The sequence below is a fragment of the Biomphalaria glabrata genome, chromosome 3, assembly GCF_947242115.1.
Source record: "Biomphalaria glabrata chromosome 3, xgBioGlab47.1, whole genome shotgun sequence".
Taxonomy (NCBI): Eukaryota; Metazoa; Mollusca; class Gastropoda; family Planorbidae; genus Biomphalaria; species Biomphalaria glabrata.
Window position 1 is genome coordinate 11,129,657 of NC_074713.1, and position 23,996 is coordinate 11,153,652.

Sequence of the window (23,996 nt, forward strand, 5' to 3'; positions counted from 1 at the left end):
CCGTTGTGGGGTGTTGTGGGGTGTCGAGGAGGTGTAAAGTTGTGGAGGGGGTGACGCCCCCCTGAGTCCGGTGGTTTATGGCCTCTTCGTGATCGCCCCTCTCCGTGCGAGACCTGGACTTTAGGTCTCTCCCTAATGATGACGTGGGAAGGACATCGTGACGCAATCATGGGGGGAAAACGGGGGGGGGGGGGCGAGGGGAGAGAGAGGACCAGATGAGTGATGATAATAGGATCACCAAAGATTCAAAATGTTTTATTCAAATGATCAAGATTCTCCTAAAATTTTCAACTTTTAACGTAATATTTATTTGTTACTTTGTCAGGTATGATCTTAAGAAGTAAAAAAAAAGAAAGATTTTACCATTACATCATGAGTAGGGTCGCATATCTGACTATTTATTAAGATGACAGATGTATATATGTCTATTTACTTTAAGAGTGATTTTCTTGTTGTAGGTGTCACCAAAATAGACATTTTCTTACTAACTTACGGCCATTTTACACGATTGGTTTAAATCTTTGTCAATTATTTAAACAACAAACTACAGGAACACCCAAACAAAGAACAGAAAGCAATATGGGTAAACTTGGTGGCGAAATATGCTCGAGATAATATTATTTTTGTGCTATACATGAGAGAGTTTTGAAATTAGATTCTTGAAAAGTGGCTCACGCTTGATTCTATACCTTTTAAAATGCACACTTTATCAGCACTTCATTCATCCTGCACACCGGAGACACCAAGAGTATAAGGCTAACCATTTATAATTACACTAATTAATTAATTAGGGTGAAAATCTATATTTAATACCTAATTATTATGTAGTAATAATAATGCTATATTAATACTTTTTTCTTCCTCTTCTGGTAATTGCATTCATAGTTTTATTTCATTTTTTCTGAACATTAAGAGAGACTCAGACTAAATCCCAAAATATATATTTAAAAAGTATCATTAGTCATTAATAAGGAACAATACGTGCTTCCCCCCCTCCCCCCCCCCCCACTCATTATTTTCACACCTCTACACTCAAGCGTATCACGACTAATGATAGCTACTAAGTCTTCTGAATTCTCAAGATCTTTAAAAAAAAATTCGATTCCCAGAGATCGCCCTTACCTCCCCCCTCCCCCGCCCCTCTAGCCAAGGCTACCGCGAAGTTTATAGCTCACTTGACAGAGGCACGCTGGCACCTCCTCGAGCGAAAAAAGAGAAGTAACTCTAGTAATATCTCACGTCAGATTTTTACCAGAGTTACCGCCACTTGTTAACCTTTTCTTCTTTGATCACTAGTCTTATATAATACAGACGTTACTTCAAAAAAGAAGATGATTACGTCCTACGCGTCATGCATTTAGTCATGCATATTAACCAATGACTTAAATTCTGCCACTAGTAGATGAGAGAGATCGTGTATGAGAAATGGATCTACCCTCATCGACCAGCTTACATAAGCTCACCAGACGTCACGCCGTCACAGCTCCATCTTCCAATCACTTATTCCTAACCATGTTTCACACTAACTTTTTTACTCCTTTTGTACTGTTCAATCTACCGAAAACTTTCTCTAGAAGTCCCACTCTTCAGGAGACTCTTTCTCATTGAGATTGTGTTTTAGTTTATTGATTGATCTTGCTTAAATTGTGATGGCACCAAGATACTAAATGACTTGTTCTTTAAAATTAATGTAATAATAGAGAGACAATTAACACATTTCCTAAACTAAAGAAAAAAAAAAGAATCAAACAAAAGTTTGGTCGTGAAAAATACCAAAGAAATACGTGGTCACATAAGAAATATACAATTTAATGTTACATTTGTAACATAACATTTGGAATTCTACTCTTCTAATTACTGTTATATACTTAAAAGTATGACATTTCCAATATGACATTTGAATTTTTTATTTAGCAGAATTTTCTATTTTCTAAAAACTGATCCTTTAAAAAAAAATAAATTATATCTAGGCAAAGGGACATTTTTTTGCTCGCTTATCTTTTCTTGGCCCAAAAAGGTAAAAAAAATTCGTTTTTCCTTATATATTCTATTCATTTTTCAAATCTATTTTGAAATTGAAAACTCATAAGTAAGCTGTAAATGTCAATGTAACTGAAAGAGACAAAATTCTCTACAAAAATACCAATGGTATGGATCAAAACCGATAAAAGAAGACTTGATACAACGTATCTAGAAACAGCTCATTATCTATCGTGTAGTTGATCCCAGATGTGCTTATATCTTTTGAAGGCTCGGAGCTTGTAGTAGCTTATGTATCAGATTTTACCTTAGGCATAGTTGCATACATAAATGTAAGCACATAAATATGTAAAATTAACCCTTTTCATCTATATTGTTTCTGAAAAGTAAAAGTAAAAAGTTAAAATATCATATGTACAATTAAACAATATTGAAATTTTGTAAGTCTACAACTATACAATTTATCGGTGTATTATATTAACTCTTTCTATCCTAACTGACGATCCCAGTGTTGATTTGACCCCATTGAACTAAATTGTTTTTTGGATGTATAAACTTTAATTTGTGTTGTGTAAAAAGAGCATGCATTCTCCCGAAATTCAATATCCAATATAACATTCTCTGATAACAAACAAAAAAGTTATTGAAGTTTAATCATGACAGGATAGGGAAATACAAATAAGCAAAACGAATATTACGAGAAAAAATATTTACGGAGAGAAAGAGTTAATACAGTGCACGCGGACTGGGAAAATCCGCTAGCTGGCGACTAGCTGGATAGTCGACACATGGAACTATGGTCGACACTTGAATAAATACTTGATTCTATCTCAATTCTTTCTCTTCTTTTAGCGATTCACTGTTGTTCTAGTTGAGACTAAATCACAGATCACAGACCAATAAAAAATATTAAAATTCTGTTTAAAATTTGATCTAGATCTAGACTAGAAGACACTAGAAGTGCTCCAATCCTAAAAAGATATTATTTGTAGAATTCTTCTATGAATACAACTAAAGATATTGACTTCAAATACATCAATACAATTTTTATTAAAATATATAATAATAAGAATGATAATAATAATAATATGTTAGCAACGATCGAGTATTCATTCTCTGGCGCTGCCAGGGTCGAGTTGCGTTAAAGAGAAACAAAATTCATTGTTGTCTCCCTTTATCAGTTTCCACTGAGGAATCTTTTTGGTGATGTGGCAGGTCTGCAGCAGTACCGCACGCTGACAGGCAACGAGAATGTTCCTAAGTTAAGGACCTTGAAGGTATCTGTGAGGTCAGTCTCGGTTGATATAAAAATGGGGTATATTGTTATTTTAGATAACTTCCATAAACCATAAACTCTTAATTTCCAAGCCAAGGTTCCCATATTTTCGTTGTTTTTCCATTTCAGTTTTTCTTAAATGATGAGACAGTCTTACGGTGATGTCAATAATGGTAGCGTTTCTTTATTTTTTATTTTTTATCAATGAACAGTCGATGATTACTTGGATTTTTTGTTGTTGTTGTTGAAAGTGGTGTAGATGAGTCTGATATTGATGGTCGTGTTTATTTCACTGGATCATCAGGTGGTCATCGGTGGAGGGAGGCTGCTGGAGCTTTACCAATGACATCTGTATCCGCTCCTCCATAGTGGTCCAGGGAAATGTGAAAGGCCCAGAAATACCCGGAGTCCAGATTTGAAAATCAGAGACCAAGCAGATGGACAAGACGCGGGAACAAATAGAGAGACTCAGCCAGAACAGAGACGCCTATAGGAAACAGGTTTGTGGCACATGTCCCAGACGGAACCACAGTTCTGGTGAAGACTGGGATTTTTAATTTTAGGATCTTTGGACGCCCCTGAGTTCACCCAGCTCTAATGGGTAACTGACATTTGTTAGGGAAAGGTAAAGGCAGCTGGTTGTTGTTCTGGCCACATGACACCCTCGTTAACCGTGGGCCAAGGAAACTTATTACCTTTGCATCATCTGCCCTATAATAATAATAATAATAATCTTTATTATCCGTAAGGAAATTTGTCTTACAATTTGTGCATTACACCAAACAAAAAACATTATAACTATAAGAAACCAAAGTGTACATTCACACCAGACGCACTCATAATTTACATGTGACAAAGTTTATACCAGATTGTACTTATTTAATGATTTGATTGCCAGGGGAACAAAAGAGTGTTTGTGTCTGTTTGTCTTTGCTATCGGTGTCTTGTATCTAATTCGAAGATATGCCTTATTATGTATATTCCCCTTTCAGACCTTGCGATCCATGCGGAAGGATCATCTGTTTCTGTGACTCATGGTTGGTTCGTTGTAGATTTCAGGATCTCATTATACTTGCAGTTGGAATATACTGCATTGTATATTTTGTCCGAATTTTTAAGCAGCAGTGTCATGAAAAAATACATTTTATTATCATCTAAATTTTTTTTTATAAAGTCGGTATTAACGGTAGCCGTGTAGAAATGAACTACATTAAATTTACGGTAACCTAACTTTAAATACATAACAAGGGAAATAACCCAATATATGAGAAATGGAAGTATTTATTTGCAAACTTACCTCCCTTCTAAACCTGTTCCCTTCTGTTACTGTTTAGTAGGAACTTTAAGAGACATAAATGTGTTATTCACATAGGGTTAATATTAGCGGCTTCCGAACGAAACAGTTGGAGATTTAATTTTTTTTTTTTACAAAGGCCGCGGGATACACATTTGAGACCAAAAGAAAATCCACTGCCGAGGACAAACGTAGACGGCGAAAATAAAATCGAAAACTAGTAGACACGCGAAATACTCCTTTTTAGCGGCCCCCGAAAGGGGAAAGGACGCTATTAGTTTTGCGTGAAATGTCTGTCCGTCCCGTTAAGATCTCGTAAACTAGAAAAGTGAGTGAAAATCTGACATCACAATATTTTAGTCCATTTAAAGTTCAGATGCAACGGCTACTTTTTTTTTTCTCTAAAAGCGAAAAATTTAATTTTTTAAATCACTTATGCAAGCAGATATCTTGTACACTTTTACAACTATTCACTATTAATAGTAACAAATACGCGAAGCTCTTTAGTAAGGGAGATGATTATTTACCGTAATTGTAAAATATTTATGCAAATAATTTTAGACTTTTTGTTAAATTTGTATTGTACATTATGTAAGTTCTGTCTTACTAAATACTAAGTTTACCCAAAAATAATGTTTACTTTTTAAAAAAAAAATTATTTAGTATGCATATAAGTTGGACATAATTTAAAAATAAGTAGGTTTCATATTATATCGTCAACTGCAGTGTTCAATAATCGTGACAGGGCACCTAAAGGAATATTTTTTTTCTTTTTCTTACGAAAATGTTTTTTTTTTTTTGGAGGATTTGAATAAGAGATTGACCCTTTACAAAACAATTAGATATTCATTATAAGACATCAGTTAGTTCAGGTTTGCATATTATTTCATATTCACTTATCCTTTGGTCTGCTGGACAGCTGGGGCACCACACAAGATCTGTCAACCTTCTTTCTCCATTCTTCTCTGTCACTTGTCTTTGATAGAATTTAATTCTGATGTTTTTTCTGAAAATATTGATATCTGCCTTTTTACCTGCCTGGGTGGACCACTTCGGGGGCCGATTTTGAGTTTGTGTTTCCACACAAACTGTCTTTGTAACCTTGCTATCATACAATTTTATTATATTTAGACATTGTTTTCTGATTGGAGGAAATAAAAGGAAACCTGGAATATAAGATAACACACTGACACACACACACACACACTGACACACACACACAAGGACACATGGAGTCAAATTAATTGCTTTATTATAAATACATGGAGTCAAATTAATTGCTTTATTATAAATTATAACACTTTATACATTTTCTTTTTAAATTAAAAAATATACAAAAAATCATCATTAGCATAAAATCAAATGTAAATCAATAATTATGTTTTTTTTCTGGTCATTATCAGAACTACATACATGTATGTACAAGTATTGCTATGTATATAAAGTGCATGGTCTTTAGTATGCTTGGAATTATAGAATATGGATACTAGTTCATGTTCGCTTTGAACTGATCATCATCCTTTTATTTTTATAGCTAGAACAAAGATTATAGTTGAAAATAAGCATCAGGTCTAACAATAAAAATAAGGCTTGTCTTTAAGTCCGAAGATTAATGAGAAATGCAATATTTCCCATGGCTATGCAGCCCCAGCTTTGACCTACATATTTAGCCTCATCCAGGGCAAGCATTACCCTTGTGTGCCGGTGGTCGATTCAGATTTTCTTCTCGCCATTAACATTTGTCCTCAGCAGCGGATTTTTCATTTGGTCTCAAATGCGTGTTAAGTCTAATGATGAAGAACTAAAGCACCTAACTGCATTCTACTTTCAGGTGGTAAAGGTTGGAGTCATGGCAACTGTGGCCAATAATCAGTTGAAGTCTGTGTCCTCAAAGCCATATATAAATTTGCAGTGTATAAACATATTCCAACTAAAAAATTCCATACTCTAGATTCCTGCTTGCTTGCCTTTACTGCTTGATGACTTGTTTCCTGCATTGTGTGATGGACGCTTTGCACTTCTTGGACTAGTCTGAAAGATTGAGGCTGGGAAGAGAAAAAAAAAACAAATAGAAAAATATTTGTAAAAGTTTGACTTAATCTTATAGATTACAGATGTTACTTTCAAAAGGAAGATAGTTATATCCTACAAGTTTCATGTGTCAATCTAGTCATGCATGTTCAAGGGGCATAGTGTAGATTCTACTTTTATAATATTAATATTATTATAGTCTAATGACTTTATAAAAGTGGATGATAGCCTTGATATAAACAGTTAACATTTTTGTTAAACAGAACAAGTAGAATAAATAAAATGTTTTTTTTTTAAATCAATCCCTCCTTTCAGAAACTTACAATGGTCTATCATTAATCATTTTATTTATTTCTTGTCTTCAATAATGCAAGGAGTCTCTTCAATACAATTGCACATTCATCATGTTCGCTTAAAGTGTCTAAATTCTACATAAGGTGGTGAGCAAAAGTCTATTCATTTATTCAACTCTTTACTGAAAGTAAAAAAACATAAGAGTCCAATGTAGGAATACCCACTTAAGCCTAATCAAAATACAAAGAAACATTTGAGTGGAGTGGAATATCCGCTGAAAGTCTGTTCATAATAGCCAAATTTTATTATGATTATATTTTGAAAGATTAAAACTGTCAAACCAGAGTTTTTCCTGTGTGGCCAATTAGCTTCAGTTTCAATTTTCCAAACATATACATAAAGTCATATACAAAGTCTATGTCCATGCAGTGTCCATCCAGCCATGTTGAGTTTGTAATACAATTAGAGAAAATTTACTAACCATTAAAAAAAATCCCCACTGATATGTTGATGTTACTTTTGATTGTTTGCAATCATCTCAAAAAAAACAAGGGAAAGACTAAGAATGTGTGTCGATTTAGACATGTGAACTTTATGTGAACTAGTGTATTAGTGAAAGTTTGATGATTAAACACCACATATATTTTTTTTAAAAATGCCATACTATTAGTAAAAATTTCTATTCCTCCAAAAGGTTGATATGCCTTGATGAGTTGCATCTGTGCCAATTCTTTCCTTCTCTTGATAGCCTTCAGACTTGTAGACAAGCGAGGGTCATCATAGTAACCATTATCTTCTCTTAGTCGACCATAACTGAAGGAAGCATAAATATATTTCTTAATTAAGATGTAAAGAAACACTAAAGATGTTACACAGAAACATTTTAAATAATAATAATAATCTTAATAAATGCATAATCTAAACATCTGAATTGGTGATGTATATTCACACTGACTTTTCCTGTCAGTAAAGCTCTTGTTTATTTACACATATAAAATTCAATATACAGGCTTATAAAAAGTAGTATTATATAGAAAACATTTGAGACCAAAAAAAAATCCACTGCCGAGGACAGACATAGATGGAAAATCTAAATCGTCCACCAGTAGACTATGGCTATTTCTGCACAGGAGGTGTAAAATATTTAGATCACAGCTGGGGAAATACTACATTCCTATTAATCTTCAGACTCAAAGACAAGCTTAATTATAATAATATAAAGAACTTGTATGTAATAAGAATAACTGGACCAGCTGCTTATTCAAACCAATTCTAAAGTATGCATAAATTTTAATAAATAAGTAAATAAATATATATATAGGGCTTTTTTTGTCATGGTACGCACCAGTAGGGTGTACCGGCACCTTTTTGAAAAAATTATTACTTTTCTTGTATTTTAACATATATTATTAATTTTTAGTAGTTAAAAGTTAGGCAATCAACTACTGAGTACCGGCACCTATTTTTTTTTAACAAAATAAGCACTGTATATATATATTTACTTTTATAGGCCTACATTTTTAAAACTTGAATTTTAGTTTAAAGTACCATGGCTTTTGGAGTTAAAAACATGTACCTATAAAAGTACATTTATATATTTATATACCATACAAAAGTGACTAACTCATGATTGAGTCTCCTGGTTTCAAGGTTTGTGTGGGGTCTACGCTGCTCTGTCTCATGAACCATTTTCCTTGGTGATGTTTCATCTAAGCTCTTACTGTACTGATCAGTGAGCACACCATCTTGTTCTGTTTTTCTCTTATGTACTTTTGAATGGTTCCTACTCCATGTAGACTGGTCAGTGCTGCTTGTCCCATGTCCATTAGCAGAAGCACTCTGTCAACAAACAGGACAGATAAATGATATAAGCTTTATTTAATTGAAATCTTAGAGCAGTTTCTTCTTATCTTAAAATTTATTACATTTCTTGTATAAAATGAAAAAAAAATACATTATCTAGATGTTTTTGAGCTAAGATAAAGCTTAACTGTCAGTTTTCCTGAGTAATTCAGATAACTTGGTCTATGTTCAAGCTGTCCTTTTCTACTAAAAGCTTAATTTGTAATCCTTGAGTTTCAGTATTTTAATTAGAACATGTTTATGTATTTCATCAAAGATGTTTACACTCCATCATGAACATGTGGTGGGGAAGACCCATTACAAACAGCGATGTCCTTGTGAACACCTGTATGGACAGTACAGAGGAAATTCTTATAGTTAAGCTGGGCAGGGCACTTATCCCATCTGAGGGACGAACGTATGCCAAAAGCAGTATTTTTTGGTGAGCTTAAAGGTGGTCAACGTAACAATGCTTTAAAGACCAGCTTAGGCACCTACTTGACTTAGCTGACATAGAAGAGAGCACCTGATTGTATGCGGCCTCAGAATGAGACATCTGGAGGTCACTCACAAAGGCCGCGGGATACACATTTGAGACCAAAAGAAAATCTGCTGCTAAGGACAGATGCAGACGGCGAAAAGAAAATCTTAATCAACCACTGGCAGACAAGGGTTATGCTTTCCATGGGTGTGGTAAAATATGTAGGTCACAGCTGGGGCTGAGTATCTACAAGAAATACTGCATTCCTCATTAATCTTCGGACTTTAGATCAAATTGTAGTTTTTACATTATGAAAAAATTTAATTTTTGTAGAACCTTGGATTGGATATATTTATATAGTAGATGAGGTATAGCTTTCACCTGTTTCTCTGTGGATGACTGCTTATGTTTCCCTTGATCTGAAAAAAAAAATTAAAACAGTTTTAATATAGGTAGATATACCTTTTAGGTAACATGCTGATACAGAAAAATGAAAGAAAAATAACTTAAAGTTGCTTTATCATTACGCTTGATACTGAAGTTGACAAAGAGGGAATGGAAAAAAATACTGAATGCTAAACATTATTATTTAACAATACTGTAGACTAGTTACTGACTAGTAGTCCTGTAATACTTTTTATAAAGACTTTGACTTTGCAATGCCTATGTGTTCATGAACATTACACATATTATAGTATATAGATTTACAGTATTGTAGCATTACACTGACATGAGTATCTCTAATAACTTGGCACATTACAGAGTACATCAATTAAAAGCAAGACACACACACACACACACTTATGAATTTCAATGTTTACATTTTCATAAAAATCTAAATATAGCACATGATTTATAATTACTGTGAAGAAAAAAAAATTGAAGTCTATCAATTATGCTTGTAAGGGTACATACATTTCTTTTGTGCCAAACTTGTAGGGGAATCATGTTGCACTAACTTATTGTTAGTATGTTTAATATGGCTGATAATGATTATAAACACAATACCTTGGTAGTATCTGTCTGGTGAGTTGTTGCTGTGGGGTCCAGGGACTTTCCTAAACACAGTGTTGTTCTTGGTCGGACCTGAGTATAACAAAGTTCTCTTCAGCTGGTGGAGTTGCCTGATAGACTTCCTCTCCTGCTCATACCTCCGGACACTGGCCTAATGGAAGAGATTGAAAGAGTAGAGATAATGTGTCAACTGACTGCTTTTGGTTCAATAAGGGTTTCAGATCAGATATTCCTATTTGAGAGGTCATTAGGAAGTATTACTAGGGAGTTTAATAATAATGTCATTAGCAAGGCATGTACATTGATGAGTCTACAGCATCCCAAACCAAGGATTCAAGAATAACACACACACAAAAAACAGGTCATTTTTTTCAGGTCTTATCAGCAACAGATCACAACACACAAGGCAACAGGTCACAACACACAAAACAACACCTCACAACACACACGGCAACAGATCATGAAGTGTGTTGAGAATGTTTGACAGTAGAAAGGGGTGGTGATTGAGGGACTTTGGAAATATGGAAGCTGTTCAGTTACTATGACATTAAAAGAGAAACAAAATAAGAATACAATTATTAAAAAAATATATCATTTTGTAAAAAGAATTGCTAATAATACATTAATGGTATTTAACAAAAAAAAACAAACATTAAAAAATATGTTTAAAAAAAAAAGCTTATATTATATTTAGGGTAGTTGTATCACTTAGTTTAGATCAGTTATAGGATTGACCTAGACATATAAATTTGTCAGATAGAATTATTTGTACCAATTGTTTTTGTTTAGCTTTCTCAATGATCCTATTACTTGCCAGGACCAGTTGTGAACGGAGGAGGGAAGAAAGGGGTATCTTGTGAATGTTTACATGATCTTTTTTTTTAAATAAATAAAAAAAAATGTTCACTCAGAGTTCAAGTCCTCAAGGGGACTAATCAACTTAAACCACCACATCTGTCAAGTATGATTTCTTTCCCTTGTTCAAGATACCAGAAATAATTAATAACAAAAAATTTATTAAATAATTTTTTTTTTTTAAATTGATCCTTGTGTTGTCAGGTAAAAGAAATAATTGTGCAAAATTTCAGCTTATCCGAGATTGGTTGTGGGAGAAATAACTTGTACAAACTTTTTACCATACAGACAGACAGAGTTGATATAAGCTTTGTAGAAAAAATGACTCAACCGGTTGACTGTTCACTTATAAATAAACCTTGAACATGTTTTTAAATGAAAAAGTTTTCTAGGAGGTATTTGTATGTTACCAACCGTTTCTAGATTTATATGCTCTTTTTTTTTAACATGTAATGATAACAGACGCCCTATGGCATGGTGTTTCTATAAACGTAACGTAAGTTTATTTAAATAAAATTAAAATATAAGAAATTTAAATGTACTAGATCTACGAACTACGTACAAAACAGCAATATCATTGAATATGAATTAGTTGAAACAGATGTCAGATATATACAAAATTGAAAAAATAAAATATAATATAAGCCTCTACTAGATCTGCATTTTGATTTATCAACTCAAATGCTTCTTGTGTTACAATCTCTAGATTAGTTCCTAATGTCTTGACTTGAGTCATACCAACTCTATCTTCTCGACGATATAAAGATAGTTAATACACAGGGTTTCAGGCCATACTGACACTGGCCCCACAAAAAGTGATTAGATAAGGGTTTTCAACAAACACAACATCTGATATTAGACCGACAAGTCAATAACATGGCCTCCTCTAAACTCTAAGTCCTCCTACAAGTAAGACGAGGGCTACTTGCCTTCTATATAGACTCTACACATTACACACTGGTCATTCTCGCAAATCAAAACATTGAGGAGTCTTTCACAACAGAGGTTAACATGAGTCATCCAGACAAACAGTCGCAGTAAACAAATCAGATACTGACAGTAACTATTATAAACTATTGGATCTTACCTGTACAGACTGAACCATGTTACGTGCACTTTTTTTCTTTCTAGGAGAATGACCTTTGACCTCATTTTCTTTAGTCTCATCTGTATTTTTGCTATAATTACTAGATAACGAACAAAGTAAGTGAACTTTCAATGAATGTATACTTGTATAGTATATATGATATGCATAAGTAGTAAATTGTAGAAATGGTATAACAAAACCCAACCTTTTTCTTATTTTCTTGTGGGAACTATCCTCTGAATCTTCACTTGCAGTATGGTTCTGTTGGCTCTCTGTTGTGTTCTTCTGCTCGTCTTCATCTGTGTGGCTCGAATCACTCTGTGAACTGAACGTTTCTCTGTTGACCTTTTTGAATCCCGCCTCGAATTCTTTGTCTGGCTGAAGGCGTAATTTGGTGTTCACCTCGGTATCGTGATCAAGTGATTTGTCTGACTCAAGGCGTAATTTAGTGTTCACCTCGGTATCGTGATCAAGTGATTTGTCTGACAAGACAACTTGAAGGTTTCTATTACTTTCCAAATGGCTGTCGTCATTTGACAGTGACTTTTTTTGAACGGGTTCGGAACTTACGATGAGACTATTGTTATTAGTTTCCTTACGTGTGATTTTTCTTTGCGTATTTGGAGACTTTCCAGGGCTGCCTTCTTTTCGTCTGCTTTTGCGATTTGCATAATTTCCTGATCTGTATTTCTTAGTGTTGCCCAGTGTTGGATTTCTTTTACGAGGCATTTGTGCCCTTTTCTTGGGATTATTTCCCTTGCCTTCAGAAATAGTATATTTTTGATCTGGCTCACTTTGCACTGAATTGTTTTTCGCAAACGCAGATCTGCTGCAACCCATTTTCTCACTGTCTGACTCGTTCAGCTCTTGGGAAGTTGCAGAAGTAGAACAGTTGTGTCCTTTGAAACTATCAAAGGAAGAGCACTTACGTTGACTGTGGCTCTCCTCCGATAAAGAGGGCAAGCTGACACTGGTAGTGCCAATTCGACTGGAGCTGCGCTCTTCCACAGCCTGTGATTTATTCAGAACCTTTCCATTTCTATTTTTCAACGATTTTTTCACTTTAGGCTTTCTTTGTATGGGATCGGCCCCAGACGATTCTACGTCTGAGGTGTTGCCGTGAGATGTAGACTTTTCAGACGGTGTCTCACGCTCCTCAGAGTGGCTCGAAGCTCTGATTCTTCTTTGTTTGCTGAGCACGCCCTTTGGTCCCGAGCTCTGCACCTGCGAACTGGATGAAAGGGAGTCAGTTAAGCTTTTGTAGGGTTTTGACTCCTGGGGTTGAAGAAGTAGCGTTGACTTGTCCGCATCGGCTGAGATGCTTTGTTCGCTAGCAACGCTTTCATCTACCGTATCTCTTGAGTTTTTGTTGGTGGGATTGGTTCTGATTTGTGTAGACTTGTCCACATAGCGTGGACTTTCTTGACGGTCTTCTAGTACGCTGTTGGAATTGTCATTTTCATCAACAGTGACTAACTTCTGAACTTCCAAGTTAGTAGAGCTGTCAGTACCCTTCTGCTGCTCACTTTTACTGGGATTATCTCCTACTGTAGATGCTATGTCACGCTGCGTTTGTTTCTTGTGATATCTGTATTTGACCTGGATTGACTCGGCTGCCTGGTCTACGATGACAGAACCTGGTCTTGCTCCGTGGTCGACAAGAAGGTCTTTGATATCATTGTGTCCCTTTATAAGTGCAACATCGAATGGTGTGTAATATTTACCCTGAAATAAATCGTTTTGTAGATAGAGGAATGAAGCATGAAAACAGTAAAAGACTAAATAAGAGATATGAAGCTTATACGCTTTTTGAATGGGTACCTGGTCCAGGCACTAGGTCTATGTACTGGCTAGTTGGCAGCCTTGTTAACCATAGGCCATAGAAACAGATGACTTATAATCTCATAGAAACAGATGACTTATAATCTCATAGAAACAGATGACTTATACATCTCATAGAAAGGAGGAAAATGTACTTATACAGTGTAACAAGAAAAAAATAAACTCTCTTTCATAGACCAGAATTAGATACCAAGTCAGGACTGCAATGAAAGAAACATAGTTCTACTCTAGACAACAGGCTAGTATAAATATATAACCTGTATTTGAATTTAAAAGAAATAAAGATAAACAAAAAAGATATAGTTCTCCATTAGAACCTGCTATCCATGGGACAGAAGATGTTAAGGTCATCTGTTTTTATGGAAGACAAGACAACACGACGACTAATTTACTTTCCCCAACGAATTCCAGGTACCTATCAATGTTCCGTGCACTCTGGGCCGTCCTTAAACAGTTTAAAAAGACCCCTTTTCAAAATCCGTATGTACAGTAGTTACTGATCACTCCAAACTTCCTTCTACTGCACAGGAGCCCAGGCAATATTTTGTTTCTTCTTGAATTTTGCATAATCTTTTTAGCAAATATTTTCTGAATATGCTAATTGATCGTTAATGATCACTTGAACCAAATCTGTAATAAGGTAAATTATTACTTACTTATAACTTGTCTTTTAGGCTTATAAAAAATACCTACCTCATGGCTATCTTCACTTGTATATTCATTGACGTATTCCCGTCAGTAGAGTACATACGTAAATCCTGCTAGTCACTTACTGTATTAGGCTATGGTAAGAGTTTACCGTATTAATCTATCTTCTATAAAGGGGGAACACACGCTATTGATACAATATAGGCCTATTGAATATTTTGTAATAGTTGTGCGCCTATAGCCAGCAGTGAAATCGATCGAACCGATTTATCAATGAGTGAAAGCGCGCTGGGATAAAATGTCATGGTCCAAACAGTGAGGGCGAAGGGGAGGAGGGTATAATTCTTACATGAATAAAGATTAATGGCTTGTGACAAGTTTGGATGATTGAAAGGGGGAGGTAACTACTGCTTACTTACTGCAGAAGGGAGATAAAATTACAGCACCCATAGTCAACATATAAAAAAATTTAGTTATGTAAGGAAAATGATCCTTTGTTTGATCTTTTTTTATGTAGCATATTTCTCATAAGTACTCCAATTGCCTATTATGTAATGGAGTGACTACATATACAACATTTGTAAATATAATACTAGTACAGTGGACTTATTCTATTCATCGGTTGGAAGAACTCAACTTGGTAAACATTTTAAAAAGAGGGTCAAAGCCGAAATATAGACTACATAAGTTTACACAATAAATTTTCAATGTGCAATTTTATCTATGGAGTTTTTTGTTCTTTTATACTTTGAGTGGTAAACTAAAATACACATACAAAAAAAATAATAAAAATACATATTACGTAGCCATATCATGTTGAAAACTTATAGGTGCTCTTTGGTTAAACAGTAATGAAATATGTATATGTGTTGTATACAGGTTTCAAAGCCCAGGTTACACAGACCCAGTTTTGATCATATTAGGTCAGAATTCAGTCAATACTTGGTCATTGATCATGTCAAAATTTGAAGACAGATCGTGAATACAAACCGTCTGACACTATCATTGTAACGCCTGAATTGTGTAGCTTTATGCATTTCTTTGACAGAAACTGATTGACTTAAAAACAACAACCAATAAATAGCATACCAAAGACTCTCTGTTTAGCGCCTAGCTCCCCATGTTGGAGGAGATGGCTAGAATGATCTGAAGAGTTGATAAAGTTTCATGCGATGCAATAAGTAAATTAAAAAGTTGACATTTTTTTTAAATTTATTATATTACATTTATTATATCAAAGGGAGATAAAATCTTTGGGACACCAACAGGTTCAAATAAAAAAAAAAGTTGCTTACATTGAGCGAACTGGGCGTGAATATTGTCAGGGTTACACTTGTTTGTCAGTGTGCGTGTGGGAGGGGGGAGCACCGCTCAATTGCTGCCATATCTCACATTATTGAAAGGCTTATCTCCTCATAACTTAGTACATTTATTAAGACTAATTAATTAATTTGTGTGTCATGAGTGCAAAAGTTTCACTCTGTACATGTTATTTCTCCCATTTTCCATTCACGGAACAAATTTGTACATTTATTTGTCGATGGAAACACACAGAGCATTAAACAAAATAATTGTGGTACTTTGTCTTTTGTATAGAGAATTGGAGATAAATCTTGCAGTATTGAGAGATATGTTAGTAACTGTGAAGTTCTTTCTCTTATATAAGCTTTTTTATGTATTTATTTTTTTATTGCTTGTTTTTTTTTTTTTATTATGTGGCCCCTGAAATGCGTGTCAGAAGTGTACCCAGGGTTAAAAATGTAGGGCCCCACATACACAATTAAAACCTATAACAGCAACAGCAACCAAAAAAAAACCCCAATAGCTTTCATGTTATAAAATAAGCTTCTAGTGACTGACCTTATTGGTCATGACAGCGTTGACATGGGCGTTGTTCGCCAATAAAGTCTTACACAGCCACAAGTTGTTGGTCAGCGCTGCAATGTGAAGACACGTGCGTCCATCTCCATTGGCGGTGTCAATGGCTTCCTGATGACCGGTCTCCGGTTGATCAGGGCTATGCTCAAGAAGGTACAGTAGAATATCTGAAAAGATTTTGTTAAGATAGTTGGATCAAGTCTGAGTGACAGTTTGAGAACGTGCAAAGTTTGTCCGTTGTTTAAACAGAATCCAGAAACACTGTTTCGATTGAGAAAATAAAATAAAAAATAAAAATTGCAAAAACTTCATTTCTAGAAAAAAAAAACGGCACAAACAAATGGTTGGGAGGTCCCCAGCACACAGTACGGAAAGGTGGAGGTACCTGCTGCAGCGCCGCCTCTCCAATACTATCTCCAGAAAATGTTTTGTTAGCATATAAAACATTTTAAAATTATTTCCATGAGAGAAAAGGTTAAATGAACTAGTTTCACTAATCCTATAATACGTACATTTAGATTCTAAACATAATATTAATGTTTAGGCAAAGTATAGCCGGACATTTTTTGTTGTTATGTATTTTCTTTTTGTTACATTTCCTCCCCTAAGTCTCCCTGCCCAATGTAGAAAATTTAGGAGGGATGGGGATTGTGACATAGACGAAAGTGTGTGAACAATTGATATACAATATACATCTTCTTGAAGTGTTTAACAAAAGATGCTACAACGACATGCAGGTTATTGTAAAAAAGTTTCCAAACAAATTCTTACAATCCTACATTTCAATTAACTTTTAGTTACCAGGATATCCTTTTTTTTTAATCAGGGATAGATAAATGTGCCGTAAATGCTTGGAAAAAAAAACGTTGGTAGTTTCCCTTATATAATTACAAACTTTAAAGTGAATAGAACCATAGATTTTTTTTTCAAGCCATTAATTTTCATTAAATATATTCTAGCCATTATTATATTATAAATATAAATTTTCATATGACTTATGTGAGTTTTAAAATACTACTTCAGACATAAATATTAATATGTTTAAGACTAAACCTCCTGCGGAACAATAAGAAATGGAGGTGGTCAGCGATTGAACCCGGGAATATCATCCTGACAGTCTGGAGTACATTACACGTGACCAGTTAAGTCATCCTGGTTATTTAGTTAGCATTTATCTTGATTATCATAAGGCTAAACTAAATTAGATACCGTCTATAAAGTAACAAAAATTATAAATAACTGGTGATACCGATATGTCCAGATTGTGCAGCCTCATGGATCGGTTGATCGCCTTTTAGATTTCTTGTCCACAGGTCAATATTGTAATCACTTAAAACCTGAAGAGCTTCTGTGGAACCACTGACCACTGCACAATGAGCTACACTAAATAAGAAATCGTTGTTCAAGTTTCAGTATTTTAACAACAACAAAAAATCAACATTTTATTTTTCGAAGTATAAGTTAGTGTAATAATTATCAAGCAGTTATTAACTCTTTCTCTTCGAATTATTTACCACATTCTGGTAGAATCAACGCTGGTATAGTCAGTTAGGAGAGAAAGAGTTAAGTAAATTTACGCCTATCCGTCAACTTTCTAATACTCACTGATTGACATTATTGATGTAATACTTACGGATTAATAATTAGGCGAAGGTGAATTAATTACTAGTAGTTCTTGGATAAGCAAGCATAATCATTGAAACGAAGGGAAGTAATCAAATAAAATAGATAGATTTGCTGGTAGGTGGATTCACAAGAGTTGTCTCACACAAACTTCCCACGGGACGGCGACGGGACCTTCGAGAGGACAATCATGAGAGCATACCAATCACCACAAGACCAGGCAGTCATTCTGGTCAAACGCTTTATAATATAAAAATCACATTTTACATCCCAACCAGAGGCCCTAGTAGTTCTCAGGGCCATGTGCGAGTTTCATATCAGGGCCACGAATATCTGCACGATGGGCTGACGATGACAAAAGATTCTCTTTATCACGGCGTCCCCCTAACACGAGGGGCCTGGGAAGGGGTGCCCCACTCGCCACCCTCTAAGACCGCCTCTGCTTACAATAAAAAGAAAAAAAAACTATCTATAGTTCCAGAGCATCTCCAGAATAAAACATCATCTGAAGAAAAGATTTTATATCTAGATATGCTTTATATACTCACGTTCTGCCTCGAGTGTCAGTGCGACTGCTGTCTGCTCCAAGGTCCAACAGTTTTTTCAAACACTCAATGTGACCCAGTGTCGCGGCATAAAACAGGGGCGTGCACTGGTTTTTGTCCACTGGATCTAGGTCAGCACTGACATAGACAGTTAAGAAATAAAACTTGAGATAATGAGCCGAATAACAAGGAGACTTTGACAAAAATAAAACAAGATTACACAAAGAGTTTGCTTTATCACACAAAGTCGGAATCGGCACTCACAGGATTCTCCCATGGACAAGGAATATTCAAGCCACGGTCCTGTTTTGTAATAAAATTTCAACGAATCTTGTTGTTATTGTTATTCAGTTGAACACAAACTGTACATCTTATTATCGATACTGATACTTCTAGACCATTTGGCTAGAAAACTAAATGTAATGTAATTGATTTCAGAGAATCAGACAGACTGACCACACAAAACTAATAGCGGCTTTTCCCATTTTGGAGCCGCTAATTAAACTTTGAAACGATCATGCAAAGCTAAATGGCCAGAAAACTTAGCACTGAAGATTGAATTAAATGAGTCCACTTTAATCACAGTTACATGACATTGTTAAAGATTGTGTTTGCTTGTTTCAATGGGCTGAACAGATGATGACTTGATCATGAGTACTGCTATGGTGGTTAATTTGTATTGGGTGAACGGATTCCAATGCAATTATGAGTATTAACTATGCTCATACCACCGGGCGTGGCCAGTGAGTAAAAAATAGTATATTTATCTATAAAATCTCAAAATTTAGATAGGGAACTTTAGGAAGATTAGTTTTGTCATAGCTCAGTCACGTTATTTTCATTGATGTATCCTAGATACAAAAGTAATAGTGTAATTAAAATGTATAGTTTATCTTTGCATCACACAAACAACTAGATATTGATTATATACCAAAACTATATGAAGCTACATCACAAAACGTGAGATTGTTTCGCCCACAGCAGACGATGTTGAACAGGAAGACTGATCATTTGTTTTGTAAATGACATGGTTTATTGTATTGCATAGCATTGGATTTCGTATCTTAGGGTGGATAACAAATCCACATTTTTATTGATCGGAATCGCTCGTTACGCCGCCATGGTTTTATTAGTATTTGATGATAAAACTAATGTATAAAGAGAGAGTAAATCACAAAGTTCAAAGTTCAAGTGATGTAGTGTACATGGATCAAGTGTAAATGTTAAATGTGAGATACAAGTTTTAAAGAGTTTTTCTTTGCTCATATATTTTAGGTTGAATAAAAAAAACATATATACAATTCTACTGTGAACCTATTTGATCATTACAATTCTATTGTGAACCTATTAGCTCTATACAATTCTACTGTGAACATATTAGGTCTATACACTTCTACTGTGAACCTATTAGGTCTATATAATTCTACTGTGAACCTATTAGGTCTATATAATTCTACTGGGAACCTATTAGGTCGATATAATTATAGTAGTCATTCTCGAACAATGGGCTGTGTCAAAAATTGTGATGCCAAAATGTTGCCTCTGTTAAAGGAGGTTATAGTGAAACATTTAGTTAGCACGATGCCCGTGACACCGAAAGCCTTCAAAAATTTTTTTTGGTCCTTTGCGTGATGTTTAACATTTTAATCTACTCAATATTACTAAATAACCTAATCCTCTAAATAACCTAATCCTGTAAAATATCACAAAAATACTTTTTTTTCAAAAACCATTCCCCATTTATGAAGCTGGTGACTTTATGTAAGAGAGATGACTTTGGTCTTAATAACTATTGAATGATAGGATCAGTAATTTCCGTAGAGGCTTCTGTTTTATCCATCAGGTAACACGCTCCTTACACAAAACATAAAGAAATGCTATTTAATCTTGGTTGGACCAATATTAGAATATGGGATTCCTTAACCCAGGAAACATAAAGAAACTAGCATTAAACACAAACTACAGCCATGAGTTTTTTTAACAAATTAATAATCACGTCAAACTAGAGTAGCACCATTAGTAATACCACTAATTTAGAGACACTTTCGGACGCAAGACTAAAAAGTAAAGTGGTAATAATAAATAAAACATCGAACCATAATCTTCAAATAGATAAAACAAAGCCTAATGAAATACTCAGAAAGACACCAAGATAAAGGCACATTTCTTATTCAAAATACTAGGACAAATTCACATAAGTGCTCCTTCTTCCCTAGTGCCGTTGGAGCATGGAATGGGGTTGCTGAATCAGCCAGGAAAATCAATGACTTGGTAGATGTTAAGTCTCTAATTAACATGCATGACATGGATGTATGGCCTTATTATCTTTTGTTTAAAAAGAAAGTTTGTCATACATACGGTAAAATAGTATGTTCTAAATGAAAACAGATTTGACACAGATGTGTAGATGTGTAGATGTTTAGAGTTGTAGTAGCCCTACAGTGACCTTCACCTACTTGCAGTTTTTGACTAAGGTCTCCACGCAGGCGGTTTGACCTCTGCTGGACGCGCAGTGCAGCGCAGTTAGGTCATCTTTGTCTGCTCTGTTCACGTCTGCCCCGAACTCAACAAGTATTGTACACGCCTGGGAGCTACCTGGCAGAAGGCGAGAACGAAATAAAAAATGTTGAGACTTTTCTTTTACACATCAGTGGTGTCATGGGCGGCCTCTACGTTACATTGGTATGTCTAGAAACAAAAATAATACAACCTAAGGCTTTACCCGGTGACTTTACAACTACGTAACATTTGAAGGTAAAAGTCTTCACCGGGTATCAAACTCGAGACTCGTCATTTCGAAAGCCAAGCGCTTCATCCCTTAGCCACCGTGGCTCATTATGTTACTCAAAACTCAAATTTATGCATTGACCACTATTTCTATGTGAAAAGCTTTATGCCATTTCATGTATGTTTTAAATAAAGGCTTGCCTACGAGTCCATTATAGTGCAATTCAAAATATGTATAAAAATCCTGCTGTTATCTATATATTTTGCCACACTCAATGCAGATGGAGACACGGAGGTCGATTTAATTTCTTCCTTCAATGTCATAAGAAGTTTAACAAATAATTAACAAATGTTTTATTCCGAAACAATTTTTTTTTTATCTTTTACCCGAGGCAGTGTCATATGAAGTTCTGTGATTTAGGGATCACAAGTGCAATTATGATAATGAAGCTTAACAGTTTAGAGACGAACAGGGCAAATTGCCTTGTAAAGATATTTAATTAAACTGACCATTGGTTGCTATAAAAGCCTGAGTCTTAGGCCTGACAGGGACATTTTCATTAAGAGGGTCTGTGTTTTAGAGACAAGGGCAAGAGTTACTATGAAAGCATACGTTTTATGGCTGTCCAGGGTAAGGGTTATTATAAAATGGTATAGAAATGATCAGGGCAATGGTCATTATGAAGATCTGTGGCTTAGAGATGACCAGGGCAATGGTCATTATGAAGATATGTGGCTTAGAGATGACCAGGGCAATGGTCATTATGAAGATCTGTGGCTTAGAGATGACCAGGGCAATGGTCATTATGAAGATATGTGGCTTAGAGATGACCAGGGCAATGGTCATTATGAAGATCTGTGGCTTAGAGATGATCAGGGCAATGGTCATTATGAAGATATGTGGCTTAGAGATGACCAGCGCAATGGTCATTATGAAGATCTGTGGCTTAGAGATGACCAGGGCAATGGTCATTATGAAGATATGTGGTTTAGAGATGACCAGGGCAATGGTCATTATGAAGATCTGTGCCTTAGAGATGACCAGGGCAATGGTCATTATGAAGATTTGTGGCTTAGAGATGACCAGGGCAATGGTCATAACGAAGGTATTTGAATAAAGGATCACAATAATTAGAGATCACAAGAATTAGAGATCACAAGAATTTGAGATCACAAGAATTAGAGATCACAAGAATTACAGATCACAAGAATTAGAGATCCCAAGAATTAGAGATCACAAGAATTAGAGATCACAAGAATTAGAGATCACAAGAATTACAGATCACAAGAATTAGAGATCACAAGAATTAGAGATCCCAAGAATTAGAGATCACAAGAATTAGAGATGACAAGAATTACAGATCACAAGAATTAGAGATCACAAGAATTAGAGATCACAAGAATTAGAGATCACAAGAATTAGAGATCACAAGAATTACAGATCACAAGAATTAGAGATCACAAGAATTAGAGATGACAAGAATTACAGATCACAAGAATTAGAGATCACAATGTCAATATTTTATTTTGATGTTTTCAACAAGTCAAGAGCCTCACATCGGGGTATCAGTTGGATCCTTAAACTATTGTTCTTACCTGCGCTCGCAGCCCAAATGATTGGAGTTCTCTTATCTTTATCTTCAGCTTCCACTGAGACGCTGTTGCTAAGTAACGTTTTCAGAATCATTTGACTTGCGCCACCTGGTGACAATGTTCTAGTTTAGACGATGTGAAATGTAGCGGACATTAATATTTTCTTCTACAGAAAAGTGTTTATCTAAATAATTTTTTTTTTCGTTAGTTTTAATTATTTTACTTAATTTCTATATTTAGACACAGTAGTCCTTGTCTGCTCTGTGCCTACACAAGTCCCCCTGCCTCCACCAGCTTCTCCAACCAAATTATGTCCCAAACGTGCGGCATATATCTATAACTGTAAAGTAAAGTTCCCTTTCAGACCTCGTAGTCTATAGGGCAGAGGATGTAAAAGTCATCTGTTTCTGTGGCCTACGGTTAACGAAGGTGTCATGTGGCCAATCGCCTTTACTTTTCCCCAACTAATGTCAGGTACCCATTAAAGCTAGGTGGAAGCAGAGGCGCACAAGGAACCCGAAATTAAAAATAGTAGTCTTAGAGCAGGATTCGAACAAGGGACCATTCGGAAGCCAAGCGCTTTACCGCTCAGCCACCCTATAACAGTGACTTATGATAAATTTGTCCTTTGTCAAGCCTGTCTATCACTGTTAGACTACATCTCGTCAAATATTATGAATTTCCATTGGATAAGTTCACAGTAAAATTTTATCTTGCTGAATGTTGGAATCCCATTATTACAATGTGTTTTTAAGCACAAGAAAAGAATGTTATCGAATAAATATAGAGACATGATATTGACACATTTAAATTTGAAAGAAAAAAATATATAGTTTCCATAAGCCTCATCGCTAAAATTGTGAATTTCAGCGATACACCAATTCGCTAGCAAGCTATAGTTTATGTATGAGTGAGATGCTGTTCTGAGTTTGCATTTACATTGATATTGTTATTGTCTTGTCCTGAGATGGACAATTATATTCAAA

General features: G+C 35.2%; 1 protein-coding gene across 4 annotated transcripts in view; it reads right to left on the minus strand.

Annotated features, from left to right (window-relative positions):
- Positions 1-6,278: 6,278 nt before the first annotated feature.
- The window catches only part of LOC106069585 (inversin-B-like), a 53,421-nt gene continuing 35,703 nt past the window's right edge, over positions 6,279-23,996 (minus strand). For all 4 annotated transcript variants that reach the window (XM_056023587.1, XM_056023585.1, XM_056023589.1 and 1 more), the window contains exons 11-22: positions 23,014-23,118; positions 21,147-21,285; positions 18,694-18,828; positions 17,772-17,905; positions 16,505-16,689; positions 12,360-13,879; positions 12,155-12,254; positions 10,207-10,363; positions 9,580-9,617; positions 8,500-8,714; positions 7,540-7,688; positions 6,279-6,595 (exon numbers count right to left, since the gene is read on the minus strand). In XM_056023587.1, coding sequence (XP_055879562.1) covers positions 6,498-6,595; positions 7,540-7,688; positions 8,500-8,714; positions 9,580-9,617; positions 10,207-10,363; positions 12,155-12,254; positions 12,360-13,879; positions 16,505-16,689; positions 17,772-17,905; positions 18,694-18,828; positions 21,147-21,285; positions 23,014-23,118 — 2,975 coding nt within the window. In that variant the 3' untranslated portion in view covers positions 6,279-6,497. The remainder of the gene's footprint in view (positions 6,596-7,539; positions 7,689-8,499; positions 8,715-9,579; positions 9,618-10,206; positions 10,364-12,154; positions 12,255-12,359; positions 13,880-16,504; positions 16,690-17,771; positions 17,906-18,693; positions 18,829-21,146; positions 21,286-23,013; positions 23,119-23,996) is intronic.